This window comes from Lepidochelys olivacea (genome assembly GCF_965140295.1).
Source record: "Lepidochelys olivacea isolate rLepOli2 genome assembly, chromosome: 1".
NCBI classification, from domain to species: Eukaryota; Metazoa; Chordata; order Testudines; family Cheloniidae; genus Lepidochelys; species Lepidochelys olivacea.
In genome coordinates this window covers 245,704,691-245,722,578 of record NC_140411.1, presented here as the reverse complement: position 1 = coordinate 245,722,578, position 17,888 = coordinate 245,704,691, and the positions used below count along the sequence as shown (strand labels likewise).

The 17,888-nt window shown below is 39.8% G+C and overlaps 1 protein-coding gene across 4 annotated transcripts in view; it reads left to right on the top strand.

The window, feature by feature from the left end:
• The window catches only part of AMN1 (antagonist of mitotic exit network 1 homolog), a 62,156-nt gene that overhangs the window by 6,430 nt on the left and 37,838 nt on the right, over window positions 1–17,888 (top strand). For 3 of the 4 annotated variants that reach the window (XM_084616665.1, XM_084616666.1, XM_084616668.1), the window contains exons 2-3: window positions 8,505–8,637; window positions 14,821–14,965. In XM_084616665.1, coding sequence (XP_084472791.1) covers window positions 8,505–8,637; window positions 14,821–14,965 — 278 coding nt within the window. Of the gene's footprint in view, window positions 1–5,462; window positions 5,596–8,504; window positions 8,638–14,820; window positions 14,966–17,888 lie in introns of all 4 variants that reach the window. The other variant, XM_084616667.1, reaches the window with a different exon arrangement.

The window sequence follows — 17,888 nt, the reverse complement described above, 5'->3', positions numbered from 1 at the left end:
ACATGGAAGGTTCCTAGAGCTGAGACAGCAGCCTGAGCTGCAACAACTATACCACAGCTAAACAGCCCCTTTGCCCACACCCTACTAGCCTGAGTCAGCTGGCACAGGCCAGCCATGGGTTCTTAATTGCAGTGTAGACATGGGCAGACTCCTAGAGCCAAGGATCTTCACAGGTGCTGGGGTCTGTGTGCGTGGAGCTTGTTGTAGGTTCAAAACCTTAAAAAGGTGATTAAGTTTTCTCATGCATAATGAGTCTGAGGTAAGGTGTCTGAGTTAATTCAAGTGAATTTCATAGCCTGAGAGCCATGGAGACTGAAACCTTCTATTAATCTGTAAAAACAGGAATAGGTAATAGCAGAGCAGTTTCCTCTCCACAGTCCTATGTCCCTCACTCCTGATGAGGGTAATATTGTCTCTCACTGTTGATGGCTCATTGAATCCTTGGCTTCTCTGCTGTGACTGCTAACGAGACTGTCAGTTAAGTTCCACATATGCTGGTGATATTTGTAATGTGGATAATTGTTCAATGGTAACCAGACTGTAATCACCAAAAAACTATTAGAAGATGACTTTTTTGATCACTGCTACTAGCAACGTGGACTTGATAGCAATTGATGACCTAAGGGTGACCTAAGGTATTCCATTTTCACTTTTGGAGTAATCAGACTACTTGGAAAAAGGCAGCAGAGTCTAGAGAGGAATGAATATAGGGATAATCAAGTACCTCTGAGTTCTTTCTAACACTGGCTCTGATTCCAAATGATAACAGGATTTCCTCATAGATGACGTTAGTAAATACGTTGTCTTATCATTTCATGTCCTTGAGCATTTGTCCTGTGTAGCAACAATAGATATATAACTGCACTCAAAATTTATAATTATCTTGCCAGGGACCCTGATTACTTGTTTGAGACTGAAGATTGACTTGACAACACATTTTGTGGATAATGTTCACTGAATGTTGAAAATTATATATTTAAACCTATCATTCTGTTTCCTTGGAAACTTAAATGTTTATTGTGCCTAGATATCACGTTTTGTGTTATGGGAGCTGGCCATTTCCAGGGAGTCAGGGACTAGTCTACCTGTGACAGGCTCCGCTAAGGAGAATGAGCCAACCCAGATCCACCTGTCAGTAGTTAATTACCTAGGTGGCTGGGCTGCAGTTAATTAGCTATAGAACACAGGGCCTCATAGAGACTTATGAGGGCTCAGGCAGGGAGCCCCAGAATACTTAGAGAGGATGCTCCTGAGGAAAGAGACTTGTCAGGAGAGCTGGTTAGAGAGCTCACCAGAAAAGGGAATCTAGGAGAGGTGTTGCTGGGGCAGGGAGCAGGTTCCAAAAGGACTATGAGTTGCAAAGTCCTAGAAAGGCTTAGTCCTAGCAGAAGGACCTTTCCAGACAGTGACAAGAGGTCCTGATCCCAGAAGAATAATACGCCACTCCAGAGAATAGCTGCAATGGTTTGACCCCTTTAGGGACCCTGAGTCTAGGGAAGGAACCCTACTCTTGGGTGTTGGCAGTAGGCCTGACTCCAGAATGGGTGTCCCAATAATGAGGTGAAGAGCCTGGGCAGAGGAGACAGGTGGACTTAGATGGGGAATACAAACTAATATTAACTTGCTCCTTTTAGCTAGGATGCTGGGTCTGAAGACTTGCTTGCAGGTGTGTTCGGCCTTGGATTAAATAAATGACATCCCTGAAGGGGCACTGTTTGCTGTAGACAAGCCTAATTGAATTGTGTGTTAGAAGCCTGGCTGGAATGGTGCAAGAAGAGATGAGGGAGAAGAATAGCTGAAAAAATGTAATGAGGGATTTTATAGTTTATCAGGTCATTGCAGTTGTAGAGAGTGTCATAGGAAAATGAGGGGAAAGGTTAATATTTTTACACAACTGTGGTTGTTGCCATTTTTATTCCTGACTCGTTCAAGTTCGTTTGGAAACAAAATATGGAAGAGGAGCACCTAAGTATATGTCACATGTTGGCAATGTGTATCCAAAAAGCCACAGGTCTTATCTTACTGACCATAACCACTGTTATAGGAAGCATCAGACAGCAACTCGGTGGAAGTAACAGTAAGAAATTAGCAAAGAGGAGCAGATACTTCAGTTTTTGCAACTTCTCCATACAGAATAATAGTATCTTCACTCTTTATTAAGAAGTTTATAAAAATATGGCAATTACTATATGTATTATTGTATCCGAGCTCCCCTCACTCCAAAAGAGTAGAGCAAATTGGCTATCAAAGAGATAGGGGAGAGAGAGAGAAATGAGAGATAATAATGAGGTCATGGTAACAATATTCTCTGTGAAACTCCAAGCTATGTTTTTGTCTTTGTGGTGTTCCTCTTAGCTGAAGTAGAACACAACTATCCCTGTAAAACACTTCGGTTAGAAAAAACAAACAAAGAAACTAATATTTAGAAGGATAGAGCCCAAGGGAAGATCAGGAATTTGAAGAATGTACAGGATAGAATAAGGTGGTGATGTGTTGCCAAAATTTTTAACAAGGGTGAAGGAATATTGATAATGCAAGATGGAACCTGATGTAAAAATAAGAAAGTAGGTAGTTGTTAGGTAAAATTGGTTATAATTAGCTTTGCTGCTGTTTGGCAAATTAAAGTTGTTTTTATAAGATTAAAGGAAGAGAGGGCGGATGTATCCGAGACAAGTGGAACATTGATCCATACATAGGTAGGGAATATGAAAGGGGAATTTGAACAATGAGTTTTTGCTTAAAGGGCCCATTTGACAGCCAAGACCATGGGACACCTCCTGGATGATGTGGTAGGTCCTCCTTCTAGCTCTGCTATAAGTAGCTAACAGTAAAAACCTTATAACCTTATTTTATAATCTTATATAGTAAAAATCTTAAATTAATCAAACTGTACCGTAGAATCTCTATGGATAGAAATTCCATGCTTGAATAATGAGTATAGCAGAAGGAATATACTATCAACTATCTGACAAGGATGGTGATTGTGAAATGCTCACAGAGATGGGAGAGGCTACAAAAATAGAAAAATCAATAATAATGTGGGATTTCAACTATCCCCATATTGACCAGCTGCATGTCACCTCAGGACAGGGTGCAGAGACAAATTTCTAGACACCATAAATGACTGCTTCTTGGAGCAGCTAGTCCTGGGCTCCACCAGAGGAGATTTTGATTTTACCCCCTAAATGGAGTTCTTGATTTTACCCCCTAAATGGAGCACAGGATCTGGTTCAAGAGGTGAATATATCTGAACTAGCTTGATAACAGCAACCATAATGTAATTAAATTTAACATCCTTTTTGGGGAGGAAATACCCAAGAAGCCCACCACAGTAGCATTTAACTTCAAAAAAGGGAACTACACAAAAAGACCGTGAATCAGACGAGCATCCAACCTGGTAGTTTATTTGTTCAGATATTTGGAGAATAAAAAATTAATTTGTAGGGCTGTTGAGCGATTAAAAACAATTGCACAATTTAAAAAAATTAATCATGTGATTAATCACACTGTTAAACAACAATAGAATACCATTTCTTTTAAATATTTTTGGATGTTTACTAAATTTTCAAATATTAATTTCAATTACAACACAGAATACAACGTGTACAGTGCTCACTTTATATTTATATTTTATTACAAATATTTGCACTATAATAAAACAAAAGAAATAGTATTTTTCAATTCACCTAATAGAAGTACTTTAGTGCAATCTCTTTATCATGAAATTTAACTTACAAATGTAGAATTATGTTAAAAAAAATAACTGCATTCAAAAATAAAAACAACGCAAAACTTTAGAACCCATAAGTCCACTCAGTCCTACTTCTTGGTCAGCCGATCACTCAGACAAAAACAGGTTGGTTACAATTTGCAGGAGGTAATGCTGCCTTAGAATTCAGACATACTCTTTGTTGAAGATAAAGATTCTAAAGAATAGTTAATATATAAATGAATCAAATATACAGAAAGAAAGAACTAATAAAGCATTAATATTTACTAACAGGTACTAACGCTGGAGAACCAGGAACTCCTCCTAATAATAGGTCACCCACCACTCTTTTTCTTTCTCCCCCATATTCTTAAGCCTCCACCTGTGACCTGAAACAAGTTTGTGCTTCAGATTCTTATCTATGAAATGGGGGTATTGACTTTGACTTCATGGTGTGCTGTCATTACTGAGTTGATCTGGTTGAAAATCTTTGTTGGAACAATTTTGTCACTGATTGGCCAGCAGCTAAACATTTTAGACAGTAAATTAGGGTTGAAACATTTAATTTTATCATTTCAACTTTTGCTACTTATAATAATCAAAATGGAAAAGATGAAACAATGTTTTGATAAGATCAAAACATTTCATGAACAACTCTGAGATTTTGACTTTTTGGCTCAATTTGGCAATAAATGAAATTTCAAAATCTCAGAATTTCGTGCGGGATGGAAATTCCATTTTATTTTATTTTATTGGCCAGTTAGATTCACCCCTGGTTTACAGTGGCACACTGGACCTGAGAGGAGGAGTTGTGGTGATGCAGGTTGCTTACAACCTCTACTTCACTTAGAGTTTGCAGTCACCTGCTATATTCCAATCATCGGGTGCTGCTAGCTCTGGAGATGTGTAAATCTGGCCAAGATGGTCCAGAGATGTGTAAATCTGCACATGCGTAGGCCTGGTCTACACTGGGAGGGATCGATCTAAGTTACGCAACTTCAGCTATGTGAATAACGTAGCTGAAGTTGACGTACATAGATCTACTTACCGTGGTGTCTTCACTGCAGTAAGTCGATGGCTGATGCTCTGCTGTCGACTCCGCTTGCGCCTCGCGCCCTGGTGGAGTACTGGACTTAACGGGAGAGCACTAGACTAGACACGATTAATCGACCCCTGCTGAATCGATTGCTGCATGTCGATCCAGCGGGTAATGTAGACAAGCCCCTAGCCTCTGCTGAATGGATTCTTAAAGGGCCTTGACTGCAATTTAAAATAACCTCTGGGAAGTTGGTGTGCAAATGCTGCCTGAACTGAACCAGGTGTGAAGCACTTCCTCAGGTGTAGGACATGTGCTTGAAAGTCTCCCCCTCCGTCTGCAAAATGAAGTTTTTACAGTTTCATGTACAGTTGATCTGGAACAGCATCACCGAAGTATTCCCTCTGGACACCATTCTAAAGGTATCTGGATAAGTGTTATCTGTTTGTTTTCTCTATGTGAGGGGATTGTCTTAAGAGAATTTTCCAGAAGATCCATTTCATTTGGAGACTCTTATCTTGCTGCATGTTTGAACTAAACTTGTCTTATTTAAAAGAGGGAGAAGTGATCCTGCCAAAATATAGGAGCCTTCCTGGTTTAAGATACTATTGAATTTTGCGCACTTGAGTATTTAATTCTGCTGCAAGTGTACATTTATTAATAAAGATGTGTTACACATTTTTGGATTTGATTGTTCTCTGGTCCTTCTATTCCAAGGAAGTATTTACCTGTGTGAATGTATGGGATTAATTTGCACAAGCACCATTATTCCTCATCCAGCACTATTTCATAGATGTTTCAAAAAGCAAAATACAAGTCTACTCTGATTAAGACATGGATCTGGAGCAAGGTAAATTCATAAGTATTTGAGAACCCATTAAATTTATAACAGTAAATCTCTCAAAACAGAAAGCTACTGTGAGACATGGGTGGTGGGAAAGGTAGGGAGCAGTGAATTTACAACATAGAGAAAAATATCTCAAACAAGACATGTTGATATTGTTACTAGTACAAATATGCACTACCATGTGCTGCCTTCAGATTAAGAACAGCCAGCTGCAAGGACAAAACTGTTTCTTCAGGCCGGAATAATAAATCTGAGAAGTATGCATCATGAATAATATCCCCTTTGCACTTCTATCTAATGGAAAAGGACTACATCAAGAGCAACATCCGTTATATTTTCAGGCCTCTAAGTGGGCATTGCAGAGTAGAAGTTTTTTTTTTAAAAAAGGCTGTAAAAAGATCCCTTTTAATATTTTAAATTAGTGCTGTCAAGCGATTAAAAAAAATTAATCACGATTAATTGCATGATTAAACAATTAATCAAGATTAATCGTGTGATTAATTGCATCGTTGAACAATAATAGAATACAATTTATTTAAATACTTTTGGATGTTTTCTACATTATCGAATATATTGATTTCAATTACAACACAGAATACAAAGTGTACAGTGCTCACTTTATATTTTGAAGGGTTCATGCACCTGGAAACATTCAGGGCACACCCTGAGTGTTGTGTGGGAGCAGTGCACACACTGCTCCTTCCAAGGACATGGACCATGGGAAGTCGCCCAGAGGACATGAACCGTGGGAAGCTTCCTTGGACTGGGCTCAAGGCCTGAGAGCAAGGAGTGTAGTAGATAGAAGCTGGTAAATAAGAATATTAATCAAAGTCATATTATTCCTTTTGTTGTTTCCTTTTGCGGTTGGAGTATGTAATGCGCATGAGTGGAGAAAGAATAAAGGAGAGGCTGGAAAGCCGACACGGCAGACCTTCCCGCTTGCTTGCTAAAAGCTTTGTTTGTCTTGCATTTGAACCACAACAATATTTATTTTTTATTACAAATATTTGCACTATAAAAAACAAAAGAAATAGTATTTTTCAATTCACCTAATAGAAGTACTTTAGTGCAATCTCTTTATCATGAAATTTAACTTACAAATGTAGAATTATGTACAAAAAATATTTGTATTCAAAAATAAAAACAACGCAAAACTTTAGAACCCATAAGTCCACTCAGTCCTACTTCTTGGTCAGCCAATCACTCGACAAACAAGGTTGGTTACAATTTGCAGGAGGTAATGCTGCCTTAGAATTCAGACATACTCTTTGTTGAAGATAAAGATTCTAAAGAATAGTTAATATATAAATGAATCAAATATACAGAAAGAAAGAACTAATAAAGCATTAATATTTACTAACAGGTACTAACGCTGGAGAACCAGGAACTCCTCCTAATAATAGGTCACCCACCACTCTTTTTCTTTCTCCCCCATAATCTTAAGCCTCCACCTGTGACCTGAAACAAGTTTGTGCTTCAGATTCTTATCTATAAGTCCACTCAATCTTATTTCTTGTTCAGCCAGTCGCTCAGACAAACAAGTTTGTTTACTTTTGCAGGAGATAAGGCTGCCCACTTCTTGTTCACAATGTCACCTGAAAGTGAAAACAGGTGTTCTCATGGCACTGTTGTAGCCGGCATTGCAAGATATTTACTTGCCAGATGCGCTAAAGATTCATATGTCCATTCATGCTTCAGTTACCCTTCCAGAGGACATGCATCCATGTTGATGATGGGTTCTGCTCAATAACAATCCAAAGCAGTGCGGACTGACACATGTTCATTTTCATTATCTGAGTCAGACGCCATCAGCAGAAGATTGATTTTTCCCCCTTTTGTGGTTTGGGTTCTGTAGTTTCTGCATCAAAGTGTTGCTCTTTTAAGACTTCTGAAACCATTTTCAATATCTCATGTCTGTCAGATTTTGAAAGGCATTTCAGATTCTTAAACCTTGGGTCGAGTGCTGTAGCTATCTCTAGAAATCTCACATTGCTACCTTCTTTGCATTTTGTCAAATCTGCAACGAAAGTGTTCTTAAAATGAACATGTGCTGAGTCATCATCCAAGACTGCTATAACATGAAATGTATGGCAGAATGCAGGTAAAACAGAGAAGGGGACATAACAATTTTCCGCCAAAGACTTCAGTCACAAATGTAATTAAAGTATTATTTTTTTAATGAGTATCATCAGCATGGAAGCATGTCCTCTGGAATGGTGGCCGAAGCATGAAGGGACATATGAATGTTTACAGTATCTGGCACGTAAATACCTTGCAATACCGGCTATAACAGTGCCATGGAAACTCCTGTTCTCACTTTTAGGTGACATTGTAAGTAAAAAGTGGGCAGCCTTATCTTTTCTGTAAATGTAAACAAACTTGTTTGTCTTAGCGATTGGCTGAATGAGAAGTAGGACTGAGTAGACTTGTAGGCTCTGAAGTTTTGCATTGTTTTGGTTTTGAGTGCAGTTATGTAACAAAAAAATTCTACATTTGTAAGCTGCACTTTCACGACAAAGAGATTGCACTACAGTACTTATGTGAGGTGAATTGAAAAATACTGTGTCTTTTATCATTTTTACAGTGCAAACATTTGTAATAAAAAATAATAGTATACAGTGAGCACTGTACACTTTGTATTCTGTGTTGTAATTGAAATCAATATATATGAAAATGTAGAAAAGCATCCAAAAATATTTAATAAATTTCAATGGGTATTCTATTGTTTAACAATGCAATTAAAACTGCCGTTAATTGCGATTAATATTTTTAATCGCAATTCACTTTTTTAGTTAATCCCATGAGTTAACTGCGATTAATCGACTGTTTTAAATTAATGGCTGTATTTAATTCAGGGTAGTACCAGTACATTGTGTCTCTGTGTGACTGAATTTAACTTACATTTATTTCAGGTGTCTTCAGTGTTTGACAAAGAACATTTCCAGATATGTTGCTGATATTAAGCCTTTACCTCCCAACATAAAAGATAAACTGATAAAATTAATGAGTATGCAAGGTCGGATAACTGATTCAAATATCAGTGAGGTAAGAACCTATTCAAAATTCACTTTTGCCTGTCTCTTCACATTCATGCCAGTTTATTACACAGCAAAATATTAAATAATGAGCTCAACTAAAATTATGTATACAGTTCAACAAGTGAGCCCAGGGCCTCGTACTATGTAAACTTCGCCTCATTGCTTCCTCCTAATTACTTCTCTTCCTATTTCATATCATGCCATGCCTAATCTTGATTGAGGGGGTTGTGTCTTTTATCTGTGTGTAAAGCTCCATAAATGCCTACAACCCTGCATAAAAATCAAGAAGATGAATATGGACACAAGTCAATGAAAAAGTTTTCTAGTTGACCTGTATATCATCCTGTTTTGGATCAGTTTAATCTGAGGGGATACTGTTGTTCATTGTACACACTTGAGTATAAGATGCTGTGCAATTTATGAGGCGATTCAGAAATAGTAGCACTTTGCACTTCATGTTGCTATCAGTTTCTAATTAAGTTATCTAACTTACATAAATAAGTGTGTAACATGCAAATTAATCTCAGTTGCAAACTCAATGGCCTAATAGCCAAGCAGCATTGTTTTTAAACCTTTCTGCAGAATATCCCCAGCAGGAGTCGTGTTGGATTGCGTCTGTTTCCTGAGGCTGTTGCACAGAATGCTTCCTTTACAATACAGCAGGATCAGCAGATTGACTCTAAGTGTTGGACCACACTGCTGTTTCTTCTGGTAGCAATGGGAAAGCACTATGACAGGAGCGGTTGCCAAAATGGGCTTCTACAAGGTGGTATTTAAATAATGTAAGGTTCTCAAGGAAAATCTGAGATTCTTATAATCTTAGGTGGGCTTTAGGTCTATGATTTAGGATAAAATTCCATTAAATCCTCACTTCTTTGAAATATGATGGTGAGGTGAGGGCTATGAGCTCAGTGATTCAAAATTCTCTCATCCCAATTGCTCATTAATGCTTGTCAGTGTTCTGGGATGAAATATATTACTGACTTGGCCTCAGTTGTAAATTGAGATGTTTTGACATTTGTATCCTTTTATATCAACTCAGTCTCGAAGGGAGGTGTAAGAATTATGGAAAACGAAAGGTTGACCTTGGTGAAATAGGAATGAACAACTCCCCAGTTCATTCTTGCTTTGATCTGTGACTCATGACAGGCAAATACTATCAGTCCCTGAAAGTCAGAATAATTAGACTATGAGGTGAAGGGCAGCGCACCAGAATCGTTGGGAAAAACCGAACAACAAAAACTTCACCTTTAACACACAATATTTCTTGAACTGTAGTAAAAAAGAGAGAAAAAATTAAAATTGAGTCAATCTTATACATTGTTGCTTTTAACACGCCTGTTGAATTGCTTTGAGCCATGCAAGGGTCATTTTTGTAGTGAACAAACATTTCTAAGCATCATAAGTGCTTTGCATAATTTTTTCATATGTGATCTGTGCATACATTTGAGTAAAAGCAGTTTACGAAAACTCCAAGCTCCCTCTTTTTTTACCCCCATATTCTCTAACAGAGTGTCTCCTTCTTTGCCTCTTTCTGGTCTCAGCCTTAATCTGCTTTCAATAGCTTATCACTGCCTTCTCTTGGAATCTCTTTTCTCCTTATACTTTCAGTACTCCCGTTCTCTTCCTTCAGCAGTTCCTGTTTCCCTTTCCTGCTCTGTTAATATCCCCAGGGTTTCTGTCTTTGGTCCTATCCTCCTTGTCATGTAAAGTGCACATTAACCTTCAATGCTGACAGCTTCTGAATCTACCATTCCCTTCTGGTTTCAGAGTAGCAGCTATGTTAGTCTGTATCCGCAAAAAGAAAAGGAGTACTTGTGGCACCTTAGAGACTAACAAATTTATTTGAGCATAAGCTTTCGTGAGCTACAGCTCACTTCATCAGATGCATGCAGTGGAAAATATAGTGGGGAGATTTTATATACACAGAGAACATGAAACAATGGGTGTTACCATACAGACTGTAACAAGAGTGATCAGGTGAGGTGAGCTATTACCAGCAGGAGAGAGGAGGGGGGAAGGGGGAACCTTCTGTAGTGATAATCAAGGTGAGCCATTTCCAGCAGTTGACAAGAACGTCTGAGGAAGGGGGGTGGGAATAAACATGGGGAAATAGTTTTACTTTGTGTAATGACCTATCCACTCCCAGTCTTTATTCAAGCCTAAGTTAATTGTATCCAGTTGGCAAATTAATTCCAGTTCAGCAGTCTCTCATTGGAGTCTGGTTTTGAAGTTTTTTTGTTGAAGAATTGCGACTTTTAGGTCTGTAATCGAGTGACCAGAGAGATTGAAGGGTTCTCTGCCTGGTTTTTGAACGTTCTAATTCTTGACGTCTGATTTGTGTCCATTTATTCTTTTACGTAGAGACTGTCCAGTTTGACCAATGTACATGGCAGAGGGGCATTGCTGGCACATGATGGCATATATCACATTGGTAGATGTGCAGGTGAACGAGCCTCTGGTAGTGTGGCTGCTGTGACTAGGCCCTATGATGGTGTCCCCTGAATAGATATGTGGACACAGTTGGCAACAGGCTTTGTTGCAAAGATAGGTTCCTGGGTTAGTGTTTTTGTTGTGTGGTTGCTGCTGAGTATTTGCTTCAGGTTTGGGGGGCTGTCTGTAAGCAAGGACTGACCTGTCTCCCAAGATCTGTGAGAGTGATGGGTCGTCCTTTAGGATAGGTTGTAGATCCTTGATGATGGTTTTAGTTGGGGGCTGAAGGTGATGGCTAATGGTGTTCTGTTATTTTCTTTGTTGGGTCTGTCCTGTAGTAGTTAACTTCTGGGTACTCTTCTGGCTCTGTCAATCTGTTTCTTCACTTCAGCAGGTGGTTATTGTAGTTGAGTGTTGTATCTTTGATGGTCTATCTCTTTTTGGATATGCAAATACCAGTTCAAATTCCCACAACCCCTTGCTCTCCGTCCTCTATTATTCTTCTCATATCTTTCTCACTCTGATAATTCCAGTATTTCCCCATTACCCAGACTCACAACTATGACTTATATTTGACTCCTCATTTTCTCCTTTCCCCACATCCAGGATGTCACAAAATCCTGCCTTTTCTTAATTTACAACATTTCTATGAGCTGTTCTCCCTTCTTCACTTCTACTTCTACATTTTCTTGCCCATAACTTGATCATCTTTTTTCTTCACTCCTATATCCCTCTTTCTGCCTGTTGCCTTGCTCCCCTATAGCGCATCCAAAATGTTGCTGCTCAGCATCTTCTCCCACCCCCACTCCTTTGCTGGCTTCTCATCTTCTCCATCAAGTTTAGACTTCTTGTCCTTGCATTTACAGCCCTTCAGTTTCACTTCTGTGTATTTTTCTATTCCATCTCTTTTCTCTCCGCTCTTCCTCAAGATTGGCTAACATTACCCCCATTATGACAGGTTTCAGAGTAACAGCCGTGTTAGTCTGTATTCGCAAAAAGAAAAGGAGTACTTGTGGCACCTTAGAGACTAACCAATTTATTTGAGCATGAGCTTTCGTGAGCTACAGCATCCAATGAAGTGAGCTGTAGCTCACGAAAGCTCATGCTCAAATAAATTGGTTAGTCTCTAAGGTGCCACAAGTACTCCTTTTCTTATTACCCCCATTGTGTCATCCTTCTGCTCTTGATTTAATCCGTCCATGTTGCCGCCTATGCTTGGAACAGTCTCTCATGTCATGTATGCCAATCTCTTCTTTCAGTCCCACCTTTACAATACACTTCTGTGAAGCCTTTTAGTGTTGCTTTATAAAATTAAAAATTTGCATTGCCTCAGGAATTAATCTTCATCTAGTGTATTATGTGGCTGAACTGTTTCTATCTAGCTTAGACCTTAAACTGCCTGAAGGGAAAAGTGGTCCCTGCCTCGTGCATTGTATGGTGCTGAGCACACTCATATTCAGTAAATATTACCTAGTAAAGCTGAGTGGAAAGCAGAAACTGATATTATTTGGTTACATTTAAACATGCTTTACATGCAGAAATTTTCACAAAAACAGCCCACAATGACTTTTTGGTTTTCATTATCTCTTATGTGAATTGAAATGTCACCTATCGCATTTATCACTTCTCCAAAAATATGTCTATACATGTCTGTACCTGCTGTGCAGTAAAGGTTTCTTGGAAAAACTATAGTTTGTAGTGCAAAGCTATAAAGTTTGTTTCAAGCAGCAAAATAAATAATGCAACCAAAGAGGGATGGGGGCGGCTGGGGACAGAAAGGGGAGAGATACTTTAGGTACGATTCAGAAATTTTAATGATATAAGACTTTAATGCGAGTTAGGTAAGAGATTGTTCATACTGCTAATGTATGAAGAACTGAAAAAGTAAATGAAAATTGTTACCAATTTGTTGCCACATTTAGTAAAGTTTGAACTTGATAATCAAAGAGAGCTGAGGATCAGTCAGCTTGATTGGATTTTTTTAGATAATTAGTTAGCACATAACAGAGTAAGTTACCACAGTCTGTGAGAACCAATCCAGTGACAGGTAGACTGCGCTCTTTGTCTGCTTCTAAATTTGGATGAGGGCTTAACATGCTTATAGAGGAACTGGGTATAGTTTCAGTCTCAGTATTTGAATACTTTTATTTTACAGACAGACATTATTTTCAGCACATTTTCCAATAAATTTCTAATTATACAATCCGATATCTGTTATTTAAACTTACATCTTTTCGTAAATCCATCAAATTTTGCTAATGTAAGCACCCACACTTCTTTTTTTAGTACAGTATGTTGTTAAAAGTACTTATTCCTTCTAACAGGCTAGCACTGTCTTGTCTTAGCGTGACTCCCAAGGCATCATGGAGAGGTATGGCGCAGGGGCAAGCTATATGCCTTATAAAGTCTGGTTCAGAGGTCAACAAAACTACAGTAGTGGTATGATTATAGGTGTTGAAATCTAAAACCCAGTTTCGCATGGTGGCCAACTAATAAAGTGTATCCTGGCCATGTCTGGGAATCAGAATTTGCTTATGTAATACCAGAGTTATCATACATGTCTGTGCCTTATCACTACAGATTGAAGAAAGAATAAGTTGATGGAAAAGTTGGGTAATCCTTCTTTTTGTCTTTTCCCAGTTTGAGTATTGGTCTGGATTACATCTCACCGTAGGGGCTGATTGTGTGTGTGGTGAGGACATTCTGATTGGAAGACCGGTGGTATATCTTGTTAGATAGTACAGGTTGAACCTCTCTTGTCTGGCACTCTGGTCTGGCAACATCCGTGGTCTGGCATGATTTTATTTTATTTTTATTTTTATTTTATGTTTTTTATGTTTTATCTCCTTATTTCCTTGTGCCAGTACAGTAAAATTGTGTCACAACACTAACACTTTGTTATGAAGAGAGCCGGTAAGCCTTGGCTAGCGGCATTGCCAGCGTTGTTCTTTTTATTTGCCTTGGCAAGATAAAAATAAAGAGACCCGCTCACTACTATACTGACCTCCCGTGGTTCGGCAAATTCTCTGGTTCGGTACTGGTCAGGTCCCGAGGGTGCCGGACTAGAGAGGTTCAACCTGTAGTGATGTTCTGCGGGGGGTGAAATTTAAAAAGGTGGTATATGTAGCACCCCTCCCCCACATGAAGCTGATGTTAAAGTATCAGACCTTCCATTGCCTTGGATCTTATTTTTATAAGACCTCTGCTTGGGGCCCCACAAGAAAGCCAACCTACAGTCCTGTGGGATTGAGGAGGCTTAGTTAATGGGGAATGAATGCCTTTTGGTCCTCAAAATGTTAGCGGTTGTGTGTGTTTCTGAATGCATGTGAGTCTGCGTGCAAGAGAGTAAGACAGCAAGATCAAATGGGGTCAAGTATTTTGAGATTTTATTGTCATCTGTTAGACAAAGGGACTTGTGTGTCTGGGAGCCAAAGAGTGGAAACGTTGTAGCTGGTTGTTGCCAGAAGTGCCTGTAATGGGCTTTTGTGTGTGATTAGATTAATTTCTTATTTGAATGATAAGAATTGATCATGCATAGAAACTGGACTGCTCTCTAACCCCAGGAGGTTGTTCGTCACCTCAGAGTTGTGTACATTCTGTAGAGAGGATTTCATTCCCCAGGCTGTTAACCTGGCACCTTTCAAAAGAACATTTTTAAAAGTCATATGTAATTTCTAACGCAGTAATCACAGATTCAATGTGCATATTTGTGCTACACCATGTATAATTTGATGGAAATACTGTGCTTGCATTACAGGTGCTGCACCCAGCGGTGGAGACGCTAGATCTTAGAGACTGTGATATTTCAGATACTGCCCTGCTGCAACTTTGTAATTGCAAGCAACTGAAAAAAATTAACTTAAATTCTTGTAAAGAAAACAGACTAGCCATCACTTCAGAAGGTATGTTTCCTGTACAGATAGAATTTGAATCTACCTTCTATTTTCTTTCTTTTCGTTGGGAGAGTTGGAGTAAATTGTGAAAGCAATTAGAGTATATATGATATTAAATACACACGTTGGCGAAGTCATTTTAATCAATTACACACAGAAACACTACACTCCTCAGGAATTTGTTTAAGTTCATGTTGCTTGGTTAAAGTAAATTCTTAGTAGAGCTAGAAAAAAAAATTTTCAGCAGACTATTTCCATCAGAAAATGCAGTTTTGTCAAAATCCAAATATTTTGCTGAAAGTGTCGATTTCAACAAACTTTTCCATAGAAAAGCGTTGAACTGTTTTGACTATCATTTTATATCAATAACATCAAAATGTTTAATTTTGACTTCTTTGTTGTATTTAAACTTTTATTTTATCATATTTATATTGGTTTGACATTATCAAAATGATTCAGTTTCCTAAAAAAAAAAAAAATTTTTTTTCTGTAAATTTCAAAATTTCAACCTTTTATTACAATTTAAAATGAAAACACATTTTGAAATGTCAGAATTCCCTGCAGAATTGAAATTCTCTTTTCTGACCAGCTCTAATATTTAAACATTTTTATAAAGTGGAAAGGTGAAATTCTGGTTACACCAGTGTTAGCCGATGGCCAAGGATGTTTGGTGAGGTGCCAGCTATGCCTGTTTATACCATCTGTGACTTTAACCGCTAGGACGCACTGTCCCTTCGCGGCGGGCAGCCCGGGCTAGGCTGACGGATGCCCCAAGGTCCTAACCACCCGTGACTTTAACTGCTAGAGCTCAGAGCTCCTTCGCAGCGGGCAGTCAGTACTGACTGACAGGTGCCCCAATGGCAGCACTAAGAGCCTCTCCACACCCGTGACTTTAACTGCTAGAGCTCAGAGCTCCTTCGCAGCGGGCAGCCAGGATTGACTGACAGGTGCCCCAAGAGTTTGCCCCGTGGAGGCGGCACAACTCAACGCTAGGCTCTTAGTACTCTCACCTAATGGCCAGGCTTTAGAGCCAAAACGGCTGAGGTTCTTTAATTGTGTTGGCTGCTTTACAGTAAACCAGAGAAAACAAGTCAGGCTTATGCATAAATGGTTACCAAAAATTTATTAAGCTAGATTCTAATCATGTGGTTACAAAATTGCTAGTGCCTACTTATTTAAATGTAGAGATGTTACACACACAAACAAGTTACAAAACTGAAGCCACAATCCCAAAGAAAGAAAACAAAGTATAGAGCTCTATTTCAAAATATGTGTACACTAAAGATAGGAGATCAGGTGTGGGTGCTTCTTACCCTCCTTGCATCTCTCGATTCCAGCGGTGCCAAGCCAGGATCGGTCACTCAATTCCGCGGAAAGACGAATAAGGGACAAGGCGTAGGGACCCTCTTAGCTGCAGAAGCCTTGGGAGGCTGTCACTTATCTGACCAGCAGATAGATAGTGAAAAGCACTCAAAAATCATGGTGCTGTAGGTCCCCTACTTATACCTCTGTACTCCTTTATTCTCTTTCTCCTTTCTTATGCCAAATTGAGGCTGGTCTGTCGGGGTGACGCCAGCTTTCGCAAGAGTAGTTTACACTTGCAAAGGAGAGAAACAATAAGTGTCGACGACTGGACATTCCTTTTATCAGGGTAAATATTTTCCCAACTAGGATGTTGGTGTGTGTGCATCACGCTATTTAGTAGGGGCTAACAGCCATGTCTGTCACAGGGCCTCTGCCTGCTGTGAGCTTAATCGTTGTATCTGTTCCCAGAGGCACATTGTAGCAGCACACCTGTGCTTTCACAGCTTCAAAGGCTGTGCTGGAATATATGTTAAGTGCCCTGTTCCTGCTTCCTCCTGTGTTTCCAGCAATGCTGGTCTGGCGGGGGGGGGGGGGGGGCTGACTGTCTGGCTACAACCAGTCAGTGGCAAAACCCCCGTTGTCTTCAATGGAGTCAGGATTTTACCTGTATATTGCATTAATCAAAAAAGAATTTGAAGATAAATAAGAAATTACAGAATCTGATACACCAGATACTTTCTTTTGCCTATAGTCTCCCTCTGGTTCATATGACAGAAAGTCCAGTAACCACAGCTGCCTGTTTTTCAGTATATTTAGGGTATGTCTACACTACGAAATTAGGTCGAATTTATAGAAGTCGGTTTTTTAGAAATCGGTTTTATATATTCAAGTGTGTGTGTCCCCACAGAAAATGCTCGAAGTGCATTAAGTGCATTAACTCGGCGGAGCGCTTCCACAGTACCGAGGCAAGCGTCGACTTCCGGAGCGTTGCACTGTGGGTAGCTATCCCACAGTTCCCGCAGTCTCCGCTGCCCATTGGAATTCTGGGTTGAGATCCCAATGCCTGATGGGGCTAAAACATTGTCGCGGGTGGTTCTGGGTACATATCGTCAGGCCCCCGTTCCCTCCCTCCCCCCGTGAAAGCAAGGGCAGACAATCATTTCGCGCCTTTTTTCCTGAGTTACCTGTGCAGACGCCATACCACGGCAAGCATGGAGCCCGCTCAGGTAACCGTCACCCTATGTCTCCTGGGTGCTGGCAGACGCGGTACGGCATTGCTACACGGTAGCAGCAACCCCTTGCCTTGTGGCAGCAGACGGTACAGTACGACTGGTAGCCATCATCGTCATGTCTGAGGTGCTCCTGGTCGCCTCTGTGAGGTCGATTAGGAGCGCCTGGGCAGACATGGGCGCAGGGACTAAATTTGGAGTGACTTGAGCAGGTCATTCTCTTTAGTCCTGCAGTCAGTCCTATTGAACCGTCTTATGGTGAGCGGGCAGGCGATACGGACTGCTAGCAGTCGTACTGTACCATCTTCTGCCGAGCAGCCATGAGATGTGGATGGCATGCAGTCCTTCTGCACCGTCTGCTGCCAGCCAACGATGTAAAAGATAGATGGAGTGGATCA